The sequence below is a fragment of the Halichondria panicea genome, chromosome 1, assembly GCF_963675165.1.
Source record: "Halichondria panicea chromosome 1, odHalPani1.1, whole genome shotgun sequence".
NCBI lineage: Eukaryota > Metazoa > Porifera > Demospongiae > Suberitida > Halichondriidae > Halichondria > Halichondria panicea.
The window spans coordinates 881284-908999 of NC_087377.1; the positions used below are offsets into that span (position 1 = coordinate 881284).

The window sequence follows — 27716 nt, forward strand, 5'->3', positions numbered from 1 at the left end:
ACAGCCAGGTTAATGGGTCCCAAAGTCTCCATAGCATGTGTTTGGACCAGGCCACCCTCTATAATACAGCCAGGTTAATGGGCTCCAAAGTCTCCATAGCATGTGTTTGGACCTGTGTTAGCAGGCCACCCTCTATAATACAGCCAGGTTAATGGGCCCCAAAGTCTCCATAGCATGTGTTTGGACCTGTGTTAGCAGGCCACCCTCTATAATACAGCCACTGTTGGTCTACCCACCACTATACATACACAGGGTAATACTAATAGTAAGGTACTCACAAAGACATTAGTGACATGGTTGGTGGTTCCTGTGATCCTGGACACCACCTCACACACTTGCCAGATACTGGGACGCAGCTCAGGGTCAGAGGTCAACAGATACGCTACAAAGAGGGGGAGAATCATTAGAGCAATACACTTAGGACTTAAGGCTGGTGTGTGTGTGTGTGTGTGTAAGGGGGTGGGGTGTGGGTGTGTGTACATGTACCTCTCAAGTTGTGCATGCAGGTCTTGTGTGTAGGGGGAGTCTTCAGGAATGCTGTACTGAGCCCTGACTATGGCTAGAGGGTTGTCACCAAATGGAGTATCCATGAAGCACAGCTTGAACAGTAGTGCCTATGTGTGGGCGGGTGTGTGTTGTGTAAGAGTGTGATGATAATATGGGTACCATTACATTCGTCTCATTGAGAGCTTTCAAATGAGTATTACTAGCAAACGTGTTTCACACATAAAGAGGAAATTTCGCCCCTTTCCTTGTTTCTCAGTAAACATAATCATTGCACAGATCCTCCCCCTTTTCAGAGAGGTGTCACATTCCACCCCTTTCACAGTAAACAAAGCAATTTGGTAGAATGTCATTGAAAGGTCATGATTAGTGAAAGGTCACCTCCAATAGTACTGCCACATGTCCATACATGGATAAATAATTACACCATACTGTAGTGTAAAATACCACCACAAATGAAATCTCTGAGCCCATGCCAGCTATGGTTGCTCAATATTGACCTCCCTCCACCAATAAGGTCTAACACATGGGCAAGCGAACAAAACAATGAACCTCGTGATTATTATCAGTAGCCTACAACAGGTGCCGTCTCTACAAAGCATCTCCCCTCACCTCCATCCTTTCATGCATTCATCCATTCTTATCCTATAGCACAGCCACTGGACTGGCACATGCTGGCAGCAGATCACATTCACGCTGAGTAGGTAATGGCATATGCTAGGCCTCATCATAGATAGTGGTATGGCCTCATCAACCTCATCTTCAGTGCGGCCTGAGATCGAGGCTAAAAGATCCCCTTTCTCCCACGTTTGTGACTTGTTGCAGTTCACCCACGTAGCATGTCGTGCACAGAGTCATGGAGTATGTTCTCAATCTGAATCAAAATCAGTGGAAATAATTATAATCAGTGAGCTTAAATGCTTGGTAATATTGAATAACCGTGATTTCAATGGATTGTACAGGCCTTGAAATACAAAAATACGCTCGCAAAAATAGCATTAATCATCATTTATTTCTAGCTCTACGGTATCATCAACTATTGGATAGAGCTATTGGATGATACTTTATACTCTAAAATGAGTATAATAAATTATGTAACTAGTGAAGGGAGGGGGGCAACACATTGAGAGGCATTATCACCTAATCATGATTATACAGTATAGGTAGTTGTCACCTGAGCTGAAACGGTACTAGACACTGGACTGAGTGACATCAGAGTTACACAATTCGTTGAGGTGTCCCTGTACCTGGGGGATAGCAAACACAGGGGTCAAAGTGCACAGAATTGCAGGAGAGTTTGTAGCCATTTCAGCTTGTTGAGATTCAGTAGCAGTAAGCTGTGCAAATTAATGATAGGCTTTTCAAAGAATTGCATGAAGTTCTACTGAAAATTAATAAGTCATCAATTATTATTGTCTAGTAATATTAAAGGTAGCGCTCACCTTTCCCCTGAGTCAGAGTGTTGGTCCATTGTGTCCAGTGCACCGTGCTAGCTAGTAGGACCACTCCAATGGAAGAGTATTAGAATGAAGAACATGGCCAGTGGGTAAAGGATCGTCAAACCATTAGACAAGATAATTATGTTTCATTTTGTACATTTTAAATCCTTTACCAGACACGCTCACACACAAGATAGAGACGGCTGGGGAGGAAAAGCGTTTACTTGTCCTTCCCTCTATGAGCTTCCACAAGGCTTTATATCGGGTGAATACTCCTCCAAGAGAACAGCAGCAATGGATCACGAGGCAAAGAGCATTGCAGTGAGTACAAGTGAGTGGCTAGTCATGATCAAAAGTGGACCACCTAGTATAGTGTATAGGCTGCTTTAGATGACTGGCATTCAATATCTGCTAATAGATATCATTACTAGTGATCAAACTATACAACCTCTGTGACAAATGCATCCATTGCTACACATTTGTTGACCCGTTACTTCATTGCGTACAGTGATGGAGAGCACGAGAGGGGCGGAGTCAGTGACAAGTTGCTATGACAACATATGATGGAGGAGTTACAAGGTGACACTGTGGAGTTTGTGTACAACCCATTGGACGTCTTACACTGCAGATAAAGGAATACAATTAAGAAATAGTGAGTACTGCCGCGTGCAGAGTGTGACTCTTTCCTCCACCAGAACTGAGATCTGAGCATGTCATGTGATAGGCCTTGTCTAGAGCTACAGAATGCATCTTTTAGTTTTGATATTGATTGCTTTTTAGTGAAGTTATGACCTCCTGAAAGTTGCTTAAATTATACATTTTATGGGGAAAGTGTTGTGTTGCTTATGGTGGAATTATCTACTAGTGAGTGAGTGGTCTGATTGTTCTCTCACTTGTTAGATTCGTGAGGGTCAGTTGTTCACTCTGTTGGATGCTGATGACGATCCAGCCATTGGACGTCAGATAAAAATACAGTCGACCTAAGGAACAGTGAGTACTGCCGCGTGCAGAGTGTGACTCTTTCCCTTACCAAACGTTTTGTAGTTTGTGCTTTTTGCGCTGTACTCCCCCTTGCATGATTAAAAATGTTTAAGATAATAATTGTTATGGTGGAATTATCTACTAGTGATTGAGTGGTCTGATTGTTCTCTCACTTGTTAGATTCTTGAGGGTCAGTTGTTCACTCTGTTGGATGCTGATGATGATCGACCCATTGGACGTCAATACAATCGACCTAAGGAACAGTGAGTTCTGCTGCGTGCAGAGTGTGACTCTTTCCGTTAGCAATAGTTTTACGTTCCCGTGAGTGGGTTTAATTCACTAGCAATAGTTTTGCGTTCCCGTGAGTGGGTTCAATTCACTAGCAATAGTTTTAAGATCCCATGAGTGGGTTCAATTCACTAGCAATAGTTTTACGTTCCCATGAGTGGGTTCAATAATTCACAACAGCTGCATTGTACCTCACTCCTTGTTTTGTGTTTTTTATGCGAGTGCGCTGAATGCGCCAGGGAAAGCTTAGGTTTTCTGAATGCTTAGAAACAGACCTTTCAAATGGTACCATCAAAGTTCATGAAAGATAACATTATTTGCCAATTTAGCCCCCATGGTCCGAGGTCAAAAAATAACAAATTAAAGGCCCGGATGAAATATTGGATTGAAACACGTCATTTGAAATGTATTTTTCTAAGCTTTCGAAATAATTATATAAAATTGTTGCCATTGAATCAACTGTTATGGCTGTTGTAAGACCCCCACCCCTCGTGAATCTTTCAGCTGTTGAAAGACACCCCCCTTCCGTTTAATTCGTGAATCTTTCAGCTGCCATAACTTAAATTCTGTGGATCGAAAGTCAAACATTTTTTGAATGCTTAGAAACACCTTTCAAATGGTATACGATAGTTGGATGTTTTTTATGCGTTGTACTCCCCCCTTGTGTGACAGTGTTTTTAGTGGAATAGTTATTGTTTTTTATGTGCTGTACTCCCCCCTTGTGTTGTATATTTTATGCGAGTGCGCTGAATGCGCCAGCGAAAGTCTTAGGCTCTCTCTCGCGAGTTGGCTGAATGCGCTAGCGAACGTCTTAGGCTCCCGTGAGTTGGCTGAATGCACTAGCGAACGTCTTAGGCTCTCTCTCGCGAGTTGGCTGAATGCGCTAGCGAACGTCTTAGGCTCCCGCGAGTTGGCTGAATGCACTAGCGAACGTCTTAGGCTCCCGCGAGTTGGCTGAATGCACTAGCAAACGTCTTAGGCTCTCTCTCGCGAGTTGGCTGAATGCACTAGCGAACATCTTAGGCTCCTGTGAGAGGGCTGAATACGCCAGCAAAAATGACCCGCTATACGATAGTTGGAATAGTTAGTGTTTTTTATGCGCTGTACTCCCCCCTTGCGTGTGTGACGGTGTTTTGGGTTAGTTAGTGTTCACTTCTCTATAATTACATACATGCATTAATTTGGGTGACAATTTGTGGGACATTATGATCATTGACGTGTACAATAAATGATGTATATATACTGTGTGTGTGTGCAGGACTGAACACCGGCCCCCGGCATGTATCATGAGGGACGCTGTACAGAGATGTTAGGGCAAGTTCCTTTAATTAGATCGAGATATTGTAATTATTTCCTTCTTCCAGGTTGTCGGTGGCTAAACGTGCTTATAGTTGCCATGGAGATGGAGATGGTAATTGACTGAAGTCATGTACCTACCTCTTGATAGAAGGAAACAAGGATTTGTCAATAATTATAGTACTGTGATAAATAAATGTTTTGTCAACTTCGATTCTCTAAGATCATAATTATTCATAACTATAATTATACTATTGTTCTTGTTCTTACAAAACTTTAAATTATGTTACGTTGTTTCATATTAATTATGTATCGAGTACAGCAGCCATTCAGTGTTAGGTAGTGCCAGACCATCAAACCATCACCTTGTCCATCCATATATACACAACCATCAACCTACACAGAGAGCATGAGAGACTTGTCACACAACATAGCTAGCTACTTATCTGTGTGTATGTGGCTCCTCCACAACCGTCAACCTACACAGAGAGCATGAGAGACATGCCACACGACATAGCTAGCTACTCATCTGTGTGTATGCTGTTACAGTGGCTCCTCCACACAATCAACCTACACAGAGAGCATGAGAGATACTGTACACAATGGAACTACTTATCTTTTGCTGTGAAGAGACATTGACCTACACACCATAGAAGCCAGCCATACTTATCTTTATTGTCTCCATAGCTGCACACAAAACAATCAAGACACACAATAAATGATAGTAGTGGGCGTTGAGATCTGAGCCCCTCCCCCACATCTCCAGTCAAGCCCCACCCCCTTCAGTACCTGCAATACATTATACAGTGATGAGGTTAGTAATCCTCCCTGGGTCCCAGAGCAGCATGGCTTGTCTGTACCTGGAGGAGAGAGGAGACAAAAGCAGTGAGAGAATGGAACACTAGCTATAGTACAGTAGCTAGTAGGAGGAGCTGTGTGTGTGCATTGTGGCTGCAAGAGAACAAGCAAATGCATGGTTACATTGAGAGGAGCAGTTCAAACAAAACCATCCACTCCACACAATACAATACCAGCCAATCACCACCACAGCTGACAACCATCAGCCTAGTATTATCAATACACACACAATACATAATTATAACACCAGACAACAAAATTACACCCATAGCTGTTTGTGCTGTGCAGAGAAGAGATGAGAAATTCCCACAACAACAAATCAATTCAACAGCGAAGACCACCAATTAATTCAGATCATTATTATCATCATAATACCAGACCAGGAATGAATGCACTCCTGACCAGACAAATCATTATAATCAAATCACACATCGTCACCAAACCAGACTGTGCAACAAAATTTCCCAACCCCACAACAATTAACCAATCAAATCAGCCACAAGAGAACCACCACCAGTAGTCCAGTAGTTTCCTTGCCCAAGGGACTAATACAATAAGGGCATAACAAACTTTTTTACTTGTGCAGTAGGCACAGAGTTAAGATCCTAAAAAAGCTGTCATAACAGATTAGCATAAGCCAAGAAGCAGCAGTTGTCTAACTATAATATTATAGCTAGCTATTCTAATGATCCAAGCTAACTAACTATTGGAACTGATAACGAGATCTTACCACTCCCAATTATGGTAGGATCCCTGTGCTGCTTTCCCTTTAGGCAGGTACTAACAGCAGAGTGCTCCCTCAAAAGACTGAAATGCCATAAGTAATCCATCATTGCACCCCGAAGGCTGGTTCATGAGAGACTTGTCACACAACATAGCTAGCTACTACTCATCTGTGCGTATGCTGTTACAGTGGCTCCTCCACAACCATTAACCTACACAGAGAGCATGAGAGACACTGTACACAATGGAGCTACTATTATCTTTTGCTGTGGAGAGACATCGACCTACACACCATAGAAGCCAGCCATACTTATCTTTTATGTCTCCATAGCTGCACACAAGACAATCTACACACACACATAGCAATTTTACTCCCCCGCATTTATTGCGGCGTATCTTTCATACATCCAGCTCCTCCCCTAGCTGGGCGGAGCCCGGCACCCGTTCTCCCGTCAGGGACGGTCGGGCTCCGCCCAACTACTCCTCCCCCATGCAGCCTTGCAGCAAAAAAGTACAGCACACTGCCCAAGAAAAGAGCGGCCAGGGGCAGATCCAGGATTTAAGGTAGGGGGGTTCTTATAGTACTTCTTGTCCGCAAAGCACGGGCAAGAAGTTCATTCGGCGCACAGCGCCAAAATTTTTGTGACCACGCCCCTTTTAAAGTACCACGCCCACTAATTAATCCTGATGTTTTCCCTCATGATTTATAAACACAGGAGATGGTTGTGACTGGAGGAGAGATAGTAGTGGTCCCCAGTGGAAAGACAGACGGTGGTGGCTGGTGAAGAGGAGACTTCTATAGACTTGTAGAACTTGACCATCATTATATTAATGATTATAGCAATTATACATGTAAGTATGCAGTGTCATCTTTGTCACGACAGTACAGCTATAATAATTATAGCTAGCTAGAGTAAAGTATCAATCACCGGATGTCATCATATGTCGGACACCAATATCCTCAAAACTACAAAAGATACAGACACAATTCAAAGACCATTTTAAAGCTAATGTCTTATGCTATCTATTCTCCAAATTGTGTAGCTATACTGTGAAAATTGTTTGTTTTATAGCTGAAAGAAAACGCTGTCCGATGGTAGCGATTGTCAGACAAAAACAAGGTAAGTTCGGACAGTGCTTATATTCTCACCAGTAAGGACTCCTGCGAAAATGTAAGAACTGAGCACTATAGCGGAATTCCACATAATTATAAGCATACGTTTTGTTTTATATTAATAGAGTCAGCAAGTTGCAGAAAAGTATAATATGCAAAGTCTGATAGTATTAGACATCATTTTGAGCCCAGCAGCACTGTAAAAGACAGTGTCCGGTTAATTGATCATAACCGCAATGTCCGATTTATTGATCGAGATACCTTTACCAGTTCAACTGAGTGTAGTGCAGAGCCTGCTAGGAGTTTGAGCTTCATTTTTGGTCTGCAGCTAGCTAAAGAGTTCCGCTATAGTGCTCAGTTCTTACATTTTCGATAGTATAATACATTAGCTTCAAAATACTCTTTGAATTGTGCCTGTATCTTTTGTAGTTTTAATGATATCGGTGTCCGACATATGATGATGTCCGGTGATGATTGATACTTTACTCTAGCTAATATATACTAGCTGGAAGGGTAGTTTGTACGAACCCAACGAACTACCTCTGGATCCGCCCCTGGCGGCTCCTACTATTCTCCTCTAGAGCTTCTCTCTTCCATTCTAGTTCTGTTACTATGTTACTAGACAAAGCATCTAGCTACAATAATTTTTCTGTGTATCTTCTTGTAAATGACAATAATTATAATGTATAATGTTGTAGTTTGTAGCCCAGAGTAATCTATAGTACCGGTGTCATAAATTTTAGGCCCCCCCATGAGATTGGGCCCCCCCCCGGCCTAGAATTTTAACATTTTAGGCCCCCCATTAACAGCGCAACAGCGGTTAACATTATGTGACAGTGCATTCTCAAAATACACCAATACAGTCTTCTATATGGTCTTCACAGTCTATGCAGTGCCAGTTACTGAATGCAGCTGTCCTCACACACACACACATTTCATCATGTACAGTAGTATATACCACCATAGAATAATAATGCAAACATTATTGCTACTTTGATACAGAGTCTTTGCATGCATGCAGTCTCTTTGATGCTTTGTCAACTAATAGAGCTAACCTTACCATAATAATTATAATTATCTCTTTGACTTCGTTCTATCCTGCAGAAAAGGATAGCAGAAGAGGGGGGCCTAGAATGTTAACAGTTGGACACCCTGGGGGGCCTAAACTGTTAACATTCTAGGCCCGGGGTCCCACATTTTAAAATTCTAGGCCCGGGGGGGCTCAAAATTTTATGACACCGGTACTATAGCTCATAGTTCCCTGCTAAATATATACACTCAAATGGGATCTAATGCATGCATAGCGTGATAATAAGACATAATTATGAGTCAGTCATCTTGTAGGATCTCCATCCACTATTCTTCTGGGGTACATCCTAGCAAACTGGTCAATCACAATGGGGATGTCCAGTCATTCTAGTGTTAGTCATTGCTTCTCAGTATCTCTCAGTGGAGCAAGAGGTGACTGGGATAGTGCAGAGGATCTATTATGCATGTAATTAGCATTACATAACAACATTGGAATGGCATACTGATTGTACATGCTCAATTGGGCGTGGTCATGACTTGTAATCTTTGTGTCAATGAGATAGAGCTGCACAGTTAGCTAGCTACTGAGTGATACGATTAGTTTCATGGTTGTCTGGGAGGACAGGGGGGTGCTCAAGCCCCCCATTGTACACACCACTGGTGTTGAGATCTGAGCCCCTCCCCCACATTTATTCAGTCAACCCCCGCCCCCTTCAGTTCATTATCCTATTATGTGCCTTGAGTTGCCTTTAACGCCAATAGGTGTCAGCTGCAGCAATCCGGCTTCTCTTGGCTACTAAAGAATCTGGGTGGAGCTGCTGCTGGACTGAAGCTAGGACGCCTTCTATCCACCTTCAAGGTACTCATTATATAAAGTAAAAAGCTTATAATTATCATACAGAATTTTTTTTTGATACAGACGCTTGAATACTACTGTTGTTTTTATACCACCCAACAAACACAAAATATTTATAACATGAACGAACATTTTTTAATAATAATATAGAGCTGCAGGCATGGCCAAGAGGCCACACTGGACCACGGAGGAGGTTCTACAAGACATCTTGAATGATGAGGAACCTGCAGAGGAGTGGGAAGATGATATGACAGAGGAGTGGGAAGAGGATATGGAAGAGGATATGGAAGAGGTAACAGCGGACAGGGATGAGCCAGTCATGCAGGGCAAGAATTTTCTGATTGGGATGAAGGTGGGGTCTAAAACTAAACTGAATACCGATATAATTTATTACAACGTACATGTAGAAATGAATCCCCCGTCAACAGACAGCAATCCTGCACAAGGTAAATATTAATAATTATAAGGTTAACAATTTGTACCAGCTATTGATAAATCCTTTCCTAGACGACACAAGTGACGACGACGCAAGAGACGACGACACAAGTGACGACGACGCAAGTGACGACGACACAAGTGGTTCAAGCAACTCGTCACACGGTTTGTGCAATGTTATGAAGTACAATTACAATCAGTTAGACTACCACACAAAACTAATGTACAGGTAATTATTATTACCCTCACATTTATTTAGGCAATGAGCAACCTACCTGGAGGAGTGAATTGCACACCCTGACTATCAAGTCATTTGAGTCAGCAGTAGGACCAACAGTGGACATCTCAGAGACGCCAGAAGAAGTGTAACTGCTATTTTTTAACAATGGTCTGCAGGGACACATTGTGTGTGAGAGCAACAACTACGCTAGACATATAATGGGAGAGGAGGCATACCGAACGTGGACTCAACTCACAGTTGAAGAGCTCCGGGCCTTCTTTGGATTCTCCATCCTCATGGGACTCAATCACCTGCCATCAATCAATGACTATTGGAGCCGAGACCATCACTACCATGCACTATGCACCCATCGCCGATGTAATCTCAAGGCAGAGATTCCGTGATATCTCCCGGTATCTGCACTTTGTGGACAACGACCATCTTGTTCCACAAGGTGATCCCTCGTACGATCGGTTAGGGAAGATCCGCCCCCTCATTGAGCACCTGGGTGAGAGGTTGGAAGCTTTGTACAACCCTACACAGAATGTAGCAGTGGACGAAGCAATGATTAAGTTTCAGGGGCAGTCTTCCCTAAAGCAATATATGCCTATGAAACCGATCAAACGGGGGATCAAGGTGTGGGTATTGGCAGATAGTGCTAACGGCTATTTCCACAAATTTGACATATACACGGGGAAGCAAAAGAAGAGACAGGTTGGACTTGGTGAGTATGTTGTCAAAACACTTACCGACGGGCTGAAGAAGAAAAATCACCACGTTTTCTTTGACAACTTTTTTACGAGCCCCAAACTTCTTGAAGATATGGAGAAGGATGGGTGTGGTGTAGGTTTACCACCAGGACTGAAGAAACATGGTTTGAAGAAGAGGTACTATTGTGCGTGTGTGTGTATGTGTATGCTTTTGCGAGTGTGTGTGTGTGTGTGTGTGTGTGTGTGTGTGTGTGTGTGTGTGTGTGTGGTGTGCATGTGTGTGTGTGTGTGTGGTGTGTGGTGTGTGTGACTGTGCTAACTAAAATTATTTATCTCACCTTTGACAGAGGAGAATCCAAGATATTCCAGAAGGGACCACTGGTGGCGTGTGCATGGCACGACAGCAAGGAGCTCACGGTCCTCTCAACGACGTCGCAACCAGTAGCAACGGGATCCGTTCTCAGGCGACAGAGAGACGGTTTAAGAATGCCTGTGAGTTGCCCTGATAGCATAATAATCTACAACAAGCACATGGAAGGTGTGGACAGAGGGGACCAAATACGTGGATATTATTCCTGTCGAACAAGAAGTCGGAAGTTCTACAAGTATATATTTTATTTCCTATTTGATGTTTCTATCATATTTTACACACTAATTATACCTCCAAGCCGAATCAAAACGTAAAAGACTTCCGCCTCCAACTGGCCAAGGAGCTGATTGGCACGTACTATTCAAGGAGACTCCCAGGCCGCTCAAGTAGAGTCCAGCGCCCTCTTCAGCTCCAACACTTTCCTCTCAAAATGTGCCTGCAACCACCTGCAAAGAGATGTAAACGGGGATGGTGTGCGTTCTGCTGGAAGGACTCCAACAAGAGGACTGACAGATGTAACGAGTGTGGTGTCTGGCTCTGCCATGGTGGAAACCCAACATCAGACTGTTTCTATTTGTGGCATAAGAACTTGTAAATATTATAATTATTATCTTATTTACTGTTTATGATAATTATTATTTATTAGTACGGCTTCATTATAGTCACATGATGTACGCTAATGATACACACTAATCATTATAATTATTTAAAGCAACAAAGCTACGCGTACATATATACGTACTGCATCGCTCGGTAGATTAATAATACACAGCCTATCACTCACCTTGTGACACGTACGTTTGGTTGACTGCTCCACCACCTGAGAATCACACGCATCTGTGATCCAGCAATACTCTGTACACACAAAGAAAGATGATGAAGGGTTCTTAGTACTACAAATTCTAGATACAATGAAAGCACCGCAGGTGCTGATGCCTCGGTGGAGATACCAAAGCTACATAACATAAAGCTACTAATAGCTACTAATTGCACATGATAAACAATTTAATTTTGCTGAGTTGGTAATGATCGACCATGACTGTTGTTAAAAACGATTGATGCCCAAAAGTTCAAGTCTAAAGCTGCATTCAAGTAGCAGAGCCTTGCAGCTCTCTTCTCACTCTTGCAGCTACCAATAGCTAGCGTTCTATAGTGCAGAGCTAACTACTAAGTAGAGTAGCAACACTCGGTAAACAAGTTTGGCTACGTGTTCTTCTGAAAAGGCTGCAATGGCATTCCAAGTAAGCAAAACTAGGCATAACTCGAGAACGAAGCATTATTTGGCAAATCCACGAATTTAAATCCATGACTAGAAGCCTATAGAAACTCTTACTTGCACTTGATTCATCCTTGAGCAGCAGTAGCAATCTACACGCACGCACGCACGCACACACACACACACACACACACACACACACACACACACACACACACACACATACACTACCGTATACCTCGCTTGCGCATGCGCACCGAGGCTATCTGCCATTCAGGCTGTATTATTTTATCAAAGTGTATCATAGGCCCTAAAGAATACTCTAAACATCACTACAGTCAACATACAGCTTAGGAAGCTTGGTAGAGCTGGGCCACTGCAAGTGTTTCTTCGTTCACAGTCACACACGAAATCACATTTGTATATAAGCCACACCTAGTACATACAGTACCTGCACACAAAAAAAGGTGAAGCAAAGCTTCTTAGGAGTTTAAACTCTACAGCTATGTGCTATATACCAAGCACAATTAGTATTAGACTGTATGAAGCTTCTAGAGAATCAAAAAAGCCAAGTAACAAAGTGGAATTATACGCAACTACTACTTACCACTTGACAGAAGCAGATCACAGCCAAATTTTCGAGATAGTAAGCGATTCGGGCATCATCTTGTAGATCTTTGACTGATCAACTTGAGCTGCAATAATTGATCGTGTATGTACAGTCTTGTAGCACTACTAAATACACACATTATCTCGCGCTGTTTCTGCAACACAGTGGAAAGCTCGCGATGTTTTTATAACACAGCGGAAGGCTGCAAAAAAATCAAGTCAATCAATAAAACATGACCAAATAAACAACTACAATGCTCCACAAGGCTTCCTAGCCTAACATTCCTGCAAACATGCAAGCTACAAGCAAGCAAAGAAACTCACCTCTTCCAGCAAGACACTGAGCTTCTTCTTCAAACGGGTCAGGTGGCATATCCGGCACCTGATCCCTTCAAACTTCAAAGGAACTGAGCTTCTGGAATTAACTGGCCATTGACGTCAGAGTCTCAGTTTCAGAGCTGGAGGTAAAGCCTTCGAAGTGATCCTTTGACGAGGCCTTGAATTCCAATTCATTTTCAGTCCCTCTAACTCTGGGTCTTCTCTTGCTCCACTCGAAGGAAAGGCTTTCGTCCCTCAACTCTCGACAAGAAGGAAAAGGACAGGGCAAGGAGGAACACATCATCTCCTTCGCTGACTTCCTGACAGTGTAACGTGGGGTAATGGATGTTAGTAGATACTCTTGCACACATGCATAATTATAACAAAATTACTCACTTCTGCAAACCAGCATTCTTGGTGATCGAGGACTGAGAGAGATTTCACTGGTGCATGTATATAACTCCATTAGTATGAGGACCTCGTGTACATCACTGGATATCTGCTTAGTAATGGATGAAATGTATGTCACAGAATACGAGCAATCAGACAGAGCCTTGGTGACAGCAATCTCTTGTTTGGTGAGGTAGACGTCAGCATCATTGTTCACTGCCAGTCTCTTCAGAGCTAGCTTGCGTCCATCACTGGCTCTGACCACAAAGACGACATGCACCTAGTGTGTGTGTGTGCGTGGGCGGGTGTGTGTGTGAGGGAGTGTAGGTACTGTATACAGTGGATTGGGCTTGCAACAGAATTTCACAATAATAATTATGAAGATTATCGTTAATTTATGTGTGTGTGTGTGTGTGTGTGGTGGGTGTGTGTGGTGTGTGTGTGTGTGGTGTGTGTGTGTGTGGTGGGGGGATGGTGTGGGAGGATAATGGCTGACAATACTTATATAGGACGGCTAGTACATTTTGCAAAAGAGCCGACTTGGCGTTTATTAATTTGGCATCTCAGGCGTGTTTACTACAGCAATGAGGTTGTATCCTAAACAGGTTATGAGAAGTCTCACCCAGGCAAGGCTATATGCAAGGCCAGGTCTAATCCCCCAGTCAGTGTGAAGACAACACTTCAAGAGTCAAATTAGAGTCAAATTCCCCGTACCTCCTGTGGGGGGAGGGGGGGGGGCAACACATTGAGAGGCATTATCACCTGATCATGATTATACAGTATAGGTAGTTGTCACCTGAGCTGAAACGGTACTAGACACTGGAGTGACACCAGAGTCACACAATTCGTTGAGGTGTCCCTGTACCGAGGGGATAGCAGCAAACACAGAGGTCAAAGCGCACAGAATTGCAGGAGAGTTGTAGCCATTCAGCTTGTTGAGATTCAGTAGCAGTAAGCTGTGCAAATTAATGATAGGCTTTCCAATATCTAAAGAATTGCATGGACAATCTCAACTATACATAAAACTCCTACTGAAAATTAATAAGTCATCAATTATTATTGTCTAGTAATAAGGTAGCGCTCACCTTTCCCCTGAGTCAGAGTGTTGGTCCATTGTGTCCAGTGCACCGTGCTAGCTAGTAGGACCACTCCAATGGATGTGCTCTCAGAGTATTAGAACTGTAATGAATGCACCACATGGCCAGTGGGTAAAAGCATCAATTTATTTAACCATTAGACAAAATAATATGTTTCATTTTGTAGATTTGATGACCTTTACCAGACACGCTCACACACAAGATGGAGACGGCCGGCTGGGGAGGAAAAGCGTTCACTTGTCCTTCCCTCTAGGAGCTCCCACAAGGTTGGATATCGGGTGGATACTCCTCCAAAATACCAGCAGCAATGGATTACAAGGCAAAGAGCAGCGCAGCGAGTACAAGTGAGTGGCTAGTCATGATCAAAAGTGGACCACCTAGTATAGTGTATAGGCTGCGCTGCTTTAGTTGACTGGCATTCAATATCTGCTAATAGATAATAGATATCATTACTAGTGATAAAACTATACAGCCTCTGTGACAAATGCATCCATTGCTGCACATTTGTTGACCCGTTACTTCATTTCGTACAGTGATGGAGAGCACGAGAGGGGCGGAATCAGTGACAAGTTGCTATGACAACAGATGATGGAGGAGTTACAAGGTGACACTGTGGAGTTTGCGTACAACCCATTGGACGTCTTACACTGCAGATAAAGGAACACAATTAAGAAATAGTGAGTACTGCCGCGTGCAGAGTGTGACTCTTTCCCCCACCAAAAATGTGATCTGAACATGTCATGTGATAGGCCTTGTCTAGAGCTACAGAATGCATCTCTTAGTTTTGATATTGATTGCTTTTTAGTTAAGTTATGACCTCCTGAAAGTTGCTTAAGTTATACATTAAAATTTTTATGGGGAAAGCGTTGTGTTAAATCAGGCCTAAGTTTGAGAGCCCCATAACTTGTGTCAGTCTCCAAGATAATGTGTGTATTTAGTAGTGCTACAAGACTGTACATACACGATCAATTACTGCAGCTCAAGTTGATTTGAAGAAATAAAAATGTTTAAGATAATAATTGTTATGGTGGAATTATCTACTAGTGAGTGATTGGTCTGATTGTTCTCTCACTTGTTAGATTCGTGAGGGTCAGTTGTTCACTCTGTTGGATGCTGATGATGATCCACCCATTGGACGTCAGATAAAAATACAGTCGACCTAAGGAACAGTGAGTACTGCCGCGTGCAGAGTGTGACTCTTTCCCTAACCAAACGTTTTGTAGTTTGTGCTTTTTGCGCTGTACTCCCTGTGTTTTGTAGTTTGTGCTTTTTGCGCTGTACTCCCCCCTTGCATGTGTGACTGTGTTTTTTAATTTGCGCTTTTTGCACTGTACTCCCCCCTTGCATGTGTGACTGTGTTTTGTAGTTTGTGCTTTTTGCGCTGTACTCCCCCCTTGCATGTTTGACTGTGTTTTGTAGTTTGTGCTTTTTGCGTTCCCATGAGTGGGTTCAATTCACTAGCAATAGTTTTGCGTTCCCGTGAGTGGGTTCAATTCACTAGCAATAGTTTTAAGTTTCCGTGAGTGGGTTAAATTCACTAGCAATAGTTTTACGTTCCCATGAGTGGGTTCAATTCACTAGCAATAGTTTTGCGTTCCCGTGAGTGGGTTCAATTCACTAGCAATAGTTTTACGTTCCCATGAGTGGGTTCAATTCACTAGCAATAGTTTTGCGTTCCCGTGAGTGGGTTCAATTCACTAGCAATAGTTTTACGTTCCCGTGAGTGGGTTCAATTCACTAGCAATAGTTTTAAGTTGCCGTGAGTGGGTTCAATTCACTAGCAATAGTTTTACGTTCCCATGAGTGGGTTCAATTCACTAGCAATAGTTTTGCGTTCCCGTGAGTGGGTTCAATTCACTAGCAATAGTTTTGCGTTCCCGTGAGTGGGTTCAATTCACTAGCAATAGTTTTGCGTTCCCGTGAGTGGGTTCAATTCACTAGCAATAGTTTTGTGTTCCCTTGAGTGGGTTCAATTCAATAGCAATAGTTTTACTTTCCCTTGAGTGGGTTCAATTCACTAGCAATAGTTTTGCGTTCCCGTGAGTGGGTTCAATTCACTAGCAATAGTTTTGCGTTCCCTTGAGTGGGTTCAATTCACTAGCAATAGTTTTACTTTCCCTTGAGTGGGTTCAATTCACTAGCAATAGTTTTACGTTCCCGTAAGTGGGTTCAATTCACTAGCAATAGTTTTACTTTCCCTTGAGTGGGTTCAATTCACTAGCAATAGTTTTAAGTTGCCGTGAGTGCATGGGTTCACTTCACTAGCAATAGTTTTACGTTCCCGTGAGTGGGTTCAATTCACTAGCAATAGTTTTACGTTCCCGTGAGTGGGTTCAATTCACTAGCAATAGTTTTGCGTTCCCTGAGTGGGTTCAATTCACTAGCAATAGTTTTGCGTTCCCGTGAGTGGGTTCAATTCACTAGCAATAGTTTTACGTTCCCGTATGTGGGTTCAATTCACTAGCAATAGTTTTACTTTCCCGTGAGTGGGTTCAATTCACTAGCAATAGTTTTACTTTCCTGTGAGTGGGTTCAATTCACTAGCAATAGTTTTGCGTTCCCGTGAGTGGGTTCAATTCACTAGCAATAGTTTTGCGTTCTTGTGAGTGGGTTCAATTCACTAGCAATAGTTTTGCGTTCCCGTGAGTGGGTTCAATTCACTAGCAATAGTTTTGCGTTCCCGTGAGTGGGTTCAATTCACTAGCAATAGTTTTAAGTTGCCGTGAGTGGGTTCAATTCACTAGCACTAGTTTTAAGTTGCCGTGAGTGGGTTCAATTCACTAGCAATAGTTTTACGTTCCCATGAGTGGGTTCAATTCACTAGCAATAGTTTTGCGTTCCCGTGAGTGGGTTCAATTCACTAGCAATAGTTTTGCGTTCCCGTGAGTGGGTTCAATTCACTAGCAATAGTTTTGCGTTCCCTTGAGTGGGTTCAATTCACTAGCAATAGTTTTACTTTCCCTTGAGTGGGTTCAATTCACTAGCAATAGTTTTACGTTCCCGTAAGTGGGTTCAATTCACTAGCAATAGTTTTACTTTCCCTTGAGTGGGTTCAATTCACTAGCAATAGTTTTAAGTTGCCGTGAGTGCATGGGTTCACTTCACTAGCAATAGTTTTACGTTCCCGTGAGTGGGTTCAATTCACTAGCAATAGTTTTACTTTCCCTTGAGTGGGTTCAATTCACTAGCAATAGTTTTACGTTCCCGTGAGTGGGTTCAATTCACTAGCAATAGTTTTACTTTCCCTTGAGTGGGTTCAATTCACTAGCAATAGTTTTAAGTTGCCGTGAGTGCATGGGTTCACTTCACTAGCAATAGTTTTACGTTCCCGTGAGTGGGTTCAATTCACTAGCAATAGTTTTACGTTCCCTTGAGTGGGTTCAATTCACTAGCAATAGTTTTAAGTTGCCGTGAGTGCATGGGTTCACTTCACTAGCAATAGTTTTACGTTCCCGTGAGTGGGTTCAATTCACTAGCAATAGTTTTACGTTCCCTTGAGTGGGTTCAATTCACTAGCAATAGTTTTGCGTTCCCTGAGTGGGTTCAATTCACTAGCAATAGTTTTGCGTTCCCGTGAGTGGGTTCAATTCACTAGCAATAGTTTTGCGTTCCCGTGAGTGGGTTCAATTCACTAGCAATAGTTTTACGTTCTCGTATGTGGGTTCAATTCACTAGCAATAGTTTTACTTTCCCGTGAGTGGGTTCAATTCACTAGCAATAGTTTTACTTTCCTGTGAGTGGGTTCAATTCACTAGCAATAGTTTTGCGTTCCCATGAGTGGGTTCAATTCACTAGCAATAGTTTTGCGTTCCCGTGAGTGGGTTCAATTCACTAGCAATAGTTTTACGTTCCCGTGAGTGGGTTCAATTCACTAGCAATAGTTTTACTTTCCCGTGAGTGGGTTCAATTCACTAGCAATAGTTTTACTTTCCCGTGAGTGGGTTCAATTCACTAGCAATAGTTTTACGTTCCCGTGAGTGGGTTGAATTCACTAGCAATAGTTTTACGTTCCCGTGAGTGGGTTCAATTCACTAGCAATAGTTTTACGTTCCCGTGAGTGGGTTCAATTCACTAGCAATAGTTTTGCGTTCCCGTGAGTGGGTTCAATTCACTAGCAATAGTTTTGCGTTCCCGTGGGTGGGTTCAATTCACGAGCAATAGTTTTGCGTTCCCGTGGGTGGGTTCAATTCACTAGCAATAGTTTTGCGTTCCCGTGAGTGGGTTCAATTCACTAGCAATAGTTTTGCGTTCCCGTGAGTGGTCATTAGCAATAGTTTTGCTTTCCCGTGGGTGGGTTCAATTCACTAGCAATAGTTTTGCGTTCTCGTGAGTGGGTTCAATTCACTAGCAATAGTTTTGCATTCCCTTGAGTGGGTTCAATTCACTAGCAATAGTTTTACGTTCCCGTGAGTGGGTTCAATTCACTAGCAATAGTTTTAAGTTCCTGTGAGTGGTCACTAGCAATAGTTTTGCGTTCCCGTGGGTGGGTTCAATTCACTAGCAATAGTTTTAAGTTCCCGTGAGTGGTCACTAGCAATAGTTTTGCGTTCCCGTGGGTGGGTTCAATTCACTAGCAATAGTTTTGCGTTCTCGTGAGTGGGTTCAATTCACTAGCAATAGTTTTAAGTTCCCGTGAGTGGTCACTAGCAATAGTTTTGCGTTACCGTGGGTGGGTTCAATTCACTAGCAATAGTTTTGCGTTCTCGTGAGTGGATTCAATTCACTAGCAATAGTTTTGCATTCCCTTGAGTGGGTTCAATTCACTAGCAATAGTTTTACGTTCCCATGAGTGGGTTCAATTCACTAGCAATAGTTTTACGTTCCCGTGAGTGGGTTCAATTCACTAGCAATAGTTTTAAGTTCCCGTGAGAGGGTTCAATTCACTAGCAATAGTTTTGCGTTCCCGTGAGTGGGTTCAATTTACTAGCAATAGTTTAGCGTTCCCGTGAGTGGGTTCAATTCACTAGCAATAGTTTTGCGTTCCCGTACGTGGGTTCAATTCACTAGCAATAGTTTTGCGTTCCCGTGGGTAGGTTCAATTCACTAGCAATAGTTTTAAGTTCTCGTTAGTGGTCACTAGCAATAGTTTTGCGTTCCCGTGGGTGGGTTCAATTCACTAGCAATAGTTTTAAGTTCCTGTGAGTGGTCACTAGCAATAGTTTTGCGTTCCCGTGGGTAGGTTCAATTCACTAGCAATAGTTTTGCGTTCCCGTGAGTGGGTTCAATTCACTAGCAATAGTTTTACGTTCCCGTGAGTGGGTTCAATTCACTAGCAATAGTTTTACGTTCCCGTGAGTGGGTTCAATTCACTAGCAATAGTTTTAAGTTCTCGTGAGTGGTCACTAGCAATAGTTTTGCGTTCCCGTGGGTGGGTTCAATTCACTAGCAATAGTTTTAAGTTCCCGTGAGTGGTCACTAGCAATAGTTTTGCGTTCCCGTGGGTGGGTTCAATTCACTAGCAATAGTTTTAAGTTCCTGTGACTGGTCACTAGCAATAGTTTTGCGTTCCCGTGGGTGGGTTCAATTCACTAGCAATAGTTTTGCGTTCCCGTGAGTTGGTTCAATTCACTAGCAATAGTTTTACGTTCCCATGAGTGGGTTCAATTCACTAGCAATAGTTTTACGTTCCCGTGGGTGGGTTCAATTCACTAGCAATAGTTTTAAGTTCCCGTGAGTGGTCACTAGCAATAGTTTTGCGTTCCCGTGGGTGGGTTCAATTCACTAGCGATAGTTTTGCGTTCTCGTGAGTGGGTTCAATTCACTAGCAATAGTTTTAAGTTCCCGTGAGTGGTGACTAGCAATAGTTTTGCGTTCCCGTGGGTGGGTTCAATTCACTAGCAATAATTTTGCGTTCTCGTGAGTGGATTCAATTCACTAGCAATAGTTTTGCATTCCCTTGAGTGGGTTCAATTCACTAGCAATAGTTTTACGTTCCCATGAGTGGGTTTAATTCACTAGCAATAGTTTTACGTTCCCGTGAGTGGGTTCAATTCACTAGCAATAGTTTTAAGTTCCCGTGAGTGGGTTTAATTCACTAGCAATAGTTTTATGTTCCCGTGAGTGGGTTCAATTCACTAGCAATAGTTTTACGTTCCGTGAGTGGGTTCAATTCACTAGCAATAGTTTTAAGTTCCCGTGAGTGGTCACCTGCAATAGTTTTGCGTTCCCATGAGTGGATTCAATTCACTAGCAATAGTTTTGGGTTCCCGTGGGTGGGTTCAATTCACTAGCAATAGTTTTAAGTTCTCGTGAGTGGTCACTAGCAATAGTTTTGCGTTCCCATGAGTGGGTTCAATTCACTAGCAATAGTTTTGCGTTCCCGTGGGTAGGTTCAATTCACTAGCAATGGTTTTGCGTTCCCGTGGGTGGGTTCAATTCACTAGCAATAGTTTTACGTTCCGTGAGTGGGTTCAATTCACTAGCAATAGTTTTGCGTTCCCGTGGGTGGGTTTAATTCACTAGCAATAGTTTTACGTTCCCGTGAGTGGGTTCAATTCACTAGCAATAGTTTTAAGTTCCCGTTAGTGGTCACTAGCAATAGTTTTGCGTTCCCATGAGTGGATTAAATTCACTAGCAATAGTTTTGGGTTCCCGTGGGTGGGTTCAATTCACTAGCAATAGTTTTAAGTTCTCGTGAGTGGTCACTAGCAATAGTTTTGCGTTTCCGTGGGTGGGTTCAATTCACTAGCAATAATTTTAAGTTCCTGTGAGTGGTCACTAGCAATAGTTTTGCGTTCCCATGTGTGGGTTCAATTCACTAGCAATAGTTTTGCGTTCTCGTGGGTGGGTTCAATTCACTAGCAATAGTTTTAAGTTCTCGTGAGTGGTCACTAGCAATAGTTTTGCGTTCCCGTGGGTGGGTTCAATTCACTAGCAATAGTTTTAAGTTCTTGTGAGTGGTCACTAGCAATAGTTTTGCGTTCCCGTGGGTGGGTTCAATTCACTAGCAATAGTTTTGCGTTCCCGTGGGTGGGTTCAATTCACTAGCAATAGTTTTAAGTTCCTGTGAGTGGTCACTAGCAATAGTTTTGCGTTCCCGTGGGTGGGTTCAATTCACTAGCAATAGTTTTGCGTTCCCGTGAGTGGGTTCAATTCACTAGCAATAGTTTTACGTTCCCGTGAGTGGGTTCAATTCACTAGCAATAGTTTTACGTTCCCGTGAGTGGGTTCAATTCACTAGCAATAGTTTTAAGTTCTCGTGAGTTGTCACTAGCAATAGTTTTGCGTTCCCGTGGGTGGGTTCAATTCACTAGCAATAGTTTTAAGTTCCTGTGAGTGGTCACTAGCAATAGTTTTGCGTTCCCGTGGGTGGGTTCAATTCACTAGCAATAGTTTTGCGTTCCCGTGAGTGGGTTCAATTCACTAGCAATAGTTTTACGTTCCCGTCAGTGGGTTCAATTCACTAGCAATAGTTTTACGTTCCCGTGAGTGGGTTCAATTCACTAGCAATAGTTTTAAGTTCTCGTGAGTGGTCACTAGCAATAGTTTTGCGTTCCCGTGGGTGGGTTCAATTCACTAGCAATAGTTTTGCGTTCCCGTGGGTGGGTTCAATTCACTAGCAATAGTTTTAAGTTCCTGTGAGTGGTCACTAGCAATAGTTTTGCGTTCCCGTGGGTGGGTTCAATTCACTAGCAATAGTTTTGCGTTCCCGTGAGTGGGTTCAATTCACTAGCAATAGTTTTACGTTCCCGTGAGTGGGTTCAATTCACTAGCAATAGTTTTACGTTCCCGTGAGTGGGTTCAATTCACTAGCAATAGTTTTAAGTTCTCGTGAGTTGTCACTAGCAATAGTTTTGCGTTCCCGTGGGTGGGTTCAATTCACTAGCAATAGTTTTAAGTTCCTGTGAGTGGTCACTAGCAATAGTTTTGCGTTCCCGTGGGTGGGTTCAATTCACTAGCAATAGTTTTGCGTTCCCGTGAGTGGGTTCAATTCACTAGCAATAGTTTTACGTTCCCGTCAGTGGGTTCAATTCACTAGCAATAGTTTTACGTTCCCGTGAGTGGGTTCAATTCACTAGCAATAGTTTTAAGTTCTCGTGAGTGGTCACTAGCAATAGTTTTGCGTTCCCGTGGGTGGGTTCAATTCACTAGCAATAGTTTTGCGTTCCCGTGGGTGGGTTCAATCATAGATAGTATAGAGGAGAGAGATTGGAAACGCATACGTAAATGCCCGGCCCATGCGTGTCACAGTTAAATTTCTTCCTTTCTCCTGCCTCCGTCACTAGAAATTGACCTTTGTCCTATGATAATTTTAGTATTTTAATCTTTAACAGCCAAAAGACAGGCAGGAAGGCTACTACTGACTAGCCAGAAAGAGACGTGAGACAGGCAGGAAGGCTACTAGGATCAAGTTAGGCTACTAGCTTCCATTCGTGTTTCAGAAGTTAGTATTAGAGGAGTTTTCGCCATTGTATGAAATAGTTTACAGTGGGATCAGACAGTGTTAATAGAAGTTCAAGAACATGTTAACTTCTCTTTTATAGATCTAGATCATAAACAATTCATTATACAAACAATTTAACATAATTATTGTATGTCTACTCGTGATGTAAAGACAGAAATAATGATGCAATTTTCTTGAACGTCCTCTTTGGTAGTGGTTCAGTGAACGTGCTACAGTCTGCCGATGTAAACTCTGAAGAAGCATCATCAGATGCACACAATCTGAGATTAAAAACAGTATCAGTTTGAGATAACAGTTACCTTGGGTCTTCCACAACTGACACTTCCGTCGTTTATTCTCTCATAACTCTTCCCCAAAAAACTTGCCGATCCATTCGTATAACTACAAATAAAGTGTACAGTAGCATGTAGTAACATTAAAGGGTCACAATTTATAGTTCTGTTGTCACTGAGAGTGGAGTTGGTCGTTGAACATAGAAATAAACCACTTCAACACATTCATGACTAACAACACAGCTACCCAGTCAGGAGGAGACATCTATGGAGGTCTGTTGGATAGGTGTACAGCAATTCAAAATGCTGAATATAACAGTTCTTCAAACGGATTTGATTACACAAATAGTACCGTAAAATCCTCCACCGAATTAGCAATCTCATCTAGGCCTGTTCGAGTAATGTTTTGTAACAATTCGCAACATTTAACATATATACATTTGCTTAGTTTTACGTTCCCATGAGTGGGTTCAATTCACTAGCAATAGTTTTACATTCCCGTGAGTGGGTTCAATTCACTAGCAATACTTTTACGTTCCGTGAGTGGGTTCAATTCACTAGCAATAGTTTTAAGTTCCCGTGAGTGGTCACTAGCAATAGTTTTGCGTTCCCGTGGGTGGGTTCAATTCACTAGCAATAGTTTTGCGTTCTCGTGAGTGGATTCAATTCACTAGCAATAGTTTTGCATTCCCTTGAGTGGGTTCAATTCACTAGCAATAGTTTTGCGTTCTCGTGAGTGGATTCAATTCACTAGCAATAGTTTTGCATTCCCTTGAGTGGGTTCAATTCACTAGCAATAGTTTTACGTTCCCATGAGTGGGTTCAATTCACTAGCAATAGTTTTACATTCCCGTGAGTGGGTTCAATTCACTAGCAATACTTTTACGTTCCGTGAGTGGGTTCAATTCACTAGCAATAGTTTTAAGTTCCCGTGAGTGGTCACTAGCAATAGTTTTGCGTTCCCATGAGTGGGTTCAATTCACTAGCAATAGTTTTGCGTTCCCGTGGGTGGGTTCAATTCACTAGCAATAGTTTTAAGTTCTCGTGAGTGGTCATTAGCAATAGTTTTGTGTTCCCGTGGGTGGGTTCAATTCACTAGCAATAGTTTTAAATTCCTGTGAGTGGTCACTAGCAATAGTTTTGCGTTCCCGTGGGTGGGTTCAATTCACTAGCAATAGTTTTGCGTTCCCGTGGGTGGGTTCAATTCACTAGCAATAGTTTTGCGTTCCCGTGAGTGGGTTCAATTCACTAGCAATAGTTTTGCGTTCCCGTGAGTGGTCATTAGCAATAGTTTTGCGTTCCCGTGGGTGGGTTCAATTCACTAGCAATAGTTTTGCGTTCTCGTGAGTGGGTTCAATTCACTAGCAATAGTTTTAAGTTCCTGTGAGTGGTCACTAGCAATAGTTTTGCGTTCCCATGAGTGGGTTCAATTCACTAGCAATAGTTTTACGTTCCCGTGAGTGGGTTCAATTCACTAGCAATAGTTTTAAGTTCCTGTGAGTGGTCACTAGCAATAGTTTTGCGTTCCCATGAGTGGGTTCAATTCACTAGCAATAGTTTTACGTTCCCGTGAGTGGGTTCAATTCACTAGCAATAGTTTTAAGTTCCTGTGAGTGGTCACTAGCAATAGTTTTGCGTTCCCATGAGTGGGTTCAATTCACTAGCAATAGTTTTACGTTCCCGTGAGTGGGTTCAATTCACTAGCAATAGTTTTACGTGTTTTGTAGTTTGTGCTTTTTGCGCTGTACTCCCCCCTTGCTTGTGTGACTGTGTTTTGTAGTTTGTGGTTTTTGCGCTGTATTCCCCCCTTGCATGTGTGACTGTGTTTTGTAGTTTGTGCTTTTTGCGCTGTACTCCCCCCTTGCATGTGTGACTGTGTTTTGTAGTTTGTGTGCTTTTTGCGCTGTACTCCCCCCTTGCATGTGTGACTGTGTTTAGTCACTAGCAATAGTTTTACGTTCCCATGAGTGGAGGTTCAATAATTCACAACAGCTGCATTGTACCTCCTTGTTTTGTGTTTTTTATGCAAGTGCACTGAATGCGCCAGCGAAAGCTTAGGTTTTCTGAATGCTTAGAAACAGACCTTTCAAATGATACCATATTTATTTGAAAGATACTATTTGCCAATTTAGTCCCCATGGTCCGAGGTCTAAAAATAACAAATTCAGGGCCCGTATGAAATATTGGATTGAAACACATCATTTGAAATGTATTTTTCTAAGCTTTCGGAATATTATAAAATTTTTGACATGGATCAACTGTTATGGCTGTTGAAAGACCCACCTTCCGTTTAATTCGTGAATCTTTCAGCTGTCATAACTTAAATTCTGTGGATCGAAAGTCAAAAATGTTATGGTTTTCTGAATGCTTAGAAACAGACCTTTCAAATGGTACGGGTGGGTTAGGGTTAGGCTCCCGTGAGTGGACTGAATGCGCCAGCAAAAGTCTTAGGCTCCCGCGAGTTGGCTGAATGCGCCACGAAAATAAACGCCACGAAAATTACCCGCTATATATACGTTTTTTATGCGCTGTACTCCCCCCTTGTGTTGTATTTTTTATGTGAGTGCGCTAAATGTGCCAGCGAAAGTCTTAGGCTCTCGCGAGTTTGCTGAATGCACCAGCGAAAGTCTTAGGCTCCCGCGAGTTGGCTAAATGCGCCAGCGAAAGTCTTAGGCTCTCGCGAATTGGCTGAATGCGCTAGCGAACGTCTTAGGCTCTCGCAAGTTGGCTGAATGCGCTAGCGAACGTCTTAGGCTCTCGCGAGAGGGCTGAATGCGCCACGAAAATGACCCGCTCTACGATAGTTAGTATTTTTTATGCGCTGTACTCCCCCCTTGCGTGTGTGACGGTGTTTTGGGTTAGTTAGTGTTCACTTCTCTATAATTACATACAAATGCATTAATATGGGTGACAATTTGTGGGACATTATGATCATTGACGTGTGCAATAAATGATGTATATATACTGTGTGTGTGTGCAGGACTGAACACCAGCCCCCGGCATGTATCATGAGGGACGCTGTACAGAGATGTTAGGGCAAGTTCCTTTAATTAGATCGAGATATTGTAATTATTTCCTTCTTCCAGGTTGTCGGTCGCTAAACGTGCTTATAGTTGCCATGGAGATGGAGATGGTAATTGACTGAAGTCATGTACCTACCTCTCGATAGAAGGAAACAAGGATTTGTCAATAATTATAGTACTGTGATAAATAAATGTTTTGTCAACTTCGATTCTCTAAGATCATAATTATTATTCACAACTATAATTATACTATTGTTCTTGTTCTTACAAAACTTTAAATTATGTTACGTTGTTTCATATTAATTATATATTGAGTACAGCAGCCATTCAGTGTTAGGTAGTGCCAGACCATCAAACCATCACCTTGTCCATCCATATATACACAACCATCAACCTACACAGAGAGCATGAGAGACTTGTCACACAACATAGCTAGCTACTTATCTGTGTGTATGTGGCTCCTCCACAACCGTCAACCTACACAGAGAGCATGAGAGACATGCCACACGACATAGCTAGCTACTCATCTGTGTGTATGCTGTTACAGTGGCTCCTCCACACAATCAACCTACACAGAGAGCATGAGAGATACTGTACACAATGGAACTACTTATCTTTTGCTGTGAAGAGACATCCACCTACACACCATAGAAGCCAGCCATACTTATCTTTATTGTCTCCATAGCTGCACACAAAACAATCAAGAGACACTATAAATGATAGTAGTGGGCGTTGAGATCTGAGCCCCTCCCCCACATCTCCAGTCAAGCCCCTCCCCCTTCAGTACCTGCAATACATTATACAGTGATGAGGTTAGTAATCCTCCCTGGGTCCCAGAGCAGCATGGCTTGTCTGTACCTGGAGGAGAGAGGAGACAAAAGTAGTGAGAGAATGGAACACTAGCTATAGTACAGTAGCTAGTAGGAGGAGCTGTGTGTGTGTGCATTGTGGCTGCAAGAGAACAAGCAAATGCATGGTTACATTGAGAGCAGCAGTTCAAACAAAACCATCCACTCCACACAATACAATACCAGCCAATCACCACCACAGCTGACAACCATCAGCCTAGTATTATCAATACACACACAATACATAATTATAACACCAGACAACAAAATTACACCCATAGCTGTTTGTGCTGTGCAGGGAACCGGAAGAGATGAGAAATTCCCACAACAACAAATCAATTCAACAGCGAAGACCACCAATTAATTCAGATCATTATTATCATCATAATACCAGACCAGGAGTGAATGCACTCCTGACCAGACAAATCATTATAATCAAATCACACATCACCAAACCAGACTGTGCAACAAAATTTCGCAACCACAACAACCAATCAAATCATCCACAGAAGGACCACCACCAGTAGTTTCCTTGCACAATATTTGGTTGCCAAAATGATGATCACCTTTGAGAAAAAATCACACACAAAACAAACACCAAATGCTAAAAATTAATCAGTTCTAAAAATTAAATTCTACACTATTTTTTACCCCTGGGAACAGCTGTTGTTTGCTAGACTCTTCCCAGGGCTTGCTGCGGAAAGCCCTTCTTGTTC

At 42.5% G+C, this 27716-nt stretch overlaps 1 protein-coding gene and 3 long non-coding RNA genes across 12 annotated transcripts; 2 read left to right on the plus strand and 2 right to left on the minus strand.

Annotated features, from left to right (window-relative positions):
- Positions 1-638: 638 nt before the first annotated feature.
- Positions 639-2065, minus strand: LOC135333840 (uncharacterized). The gene is made up of 3 exons (XR_010394100.1): positions 1947-2065; positions 1679-1751; positions 639-1378 (listed from the first exon to the last, which is right to left on the minus strand). It is a non-coding gene; the product is annotated as an uncharacterized LOC135333840 (long non-coding RNA).
- Positions 2031-26408, plus strand: LOC135333574 (uncharacterized). Of its 2 annotated transcripts, none has more exons than XR_010393982.1 (5): positions 2031-2274; positions 2452-2595; positions 2844-2933; positions 3105-3187; positions 26110-26408. It is a non-coding gene; the product is annotated as an uncharacterized LOC135333574 (long non-coding RNA). The 2 variants fall into 2 exon arrangements; XR_010393981.1 differs by lacking the exon at positions 26110-26408 and adding an exon at positions 4471-4832.
- LOC135332123 (uncharacterized) lies at positions 9095-14580 on the minus strand. 8 transcript variants are annotated; one of them, XM_064527478.1, is made up of 14 exons: positions 14442-14580; positions 14153-14312; positions 13363-13636; positions 12973-13286; positions 12647-12851; positions 12387-12490; positions 11608-11678; positions 11115-11393; positions 10792-10943; positions 10493-10633; positions 10000-10247; positions 9799-9913; positions 9490-9525; positions 9095-9312 (listed from the first exon to the last, which is right to left on the minus strand). In XM_064527478.1, exons 1-4 carry the CDS (start codon positions 14468-14470, stop codon positions 13267-13269), a joined length of 483 nt encoding a protein of 160 aa, XP_064383548.1. In that variant the 5' UTR covers positions 14471-14580; the 3' UTR covers positions 9095-9312; positions 9490-9525; positions 9799-9913; positions 10000-10247; positions 10493-10633; positions 10792-10943; positions 11115-11393; positions 11608-11678; positions 12387-12490; positions 12647-12851; positions 12973-13266. The 8 variants fall into 8 exon arrangements, 4 of the variants coding, with proteins under 4 accessions (XP_064383548.1, XP_064383540.1, XP_064383521.1 ...); XM_064527470.1 differs by having other exon boundaries at positions 9799-10247; XR_010393116.1 differs by lacking the exons at positions 9095-9312; positions 9490-9525 and adding an exon at positions 13979-14073 and having other exon boundaries at positions 9656-9913; positions 14153-14343; positions 14442-14456.
- Positions 9594-11528, plus strand: LOC135333982 (uncharacterized). The gene is made up of 2 exons (XR_010394154.1): positions 9594-9688; positions 9783-11528. It is a non-coding gene; the product is annotated as an uncharacterized LOC135333982 (long non-coding RNA).
- Positions 26409-27716: the final 1308 nt, after the last annotated feature.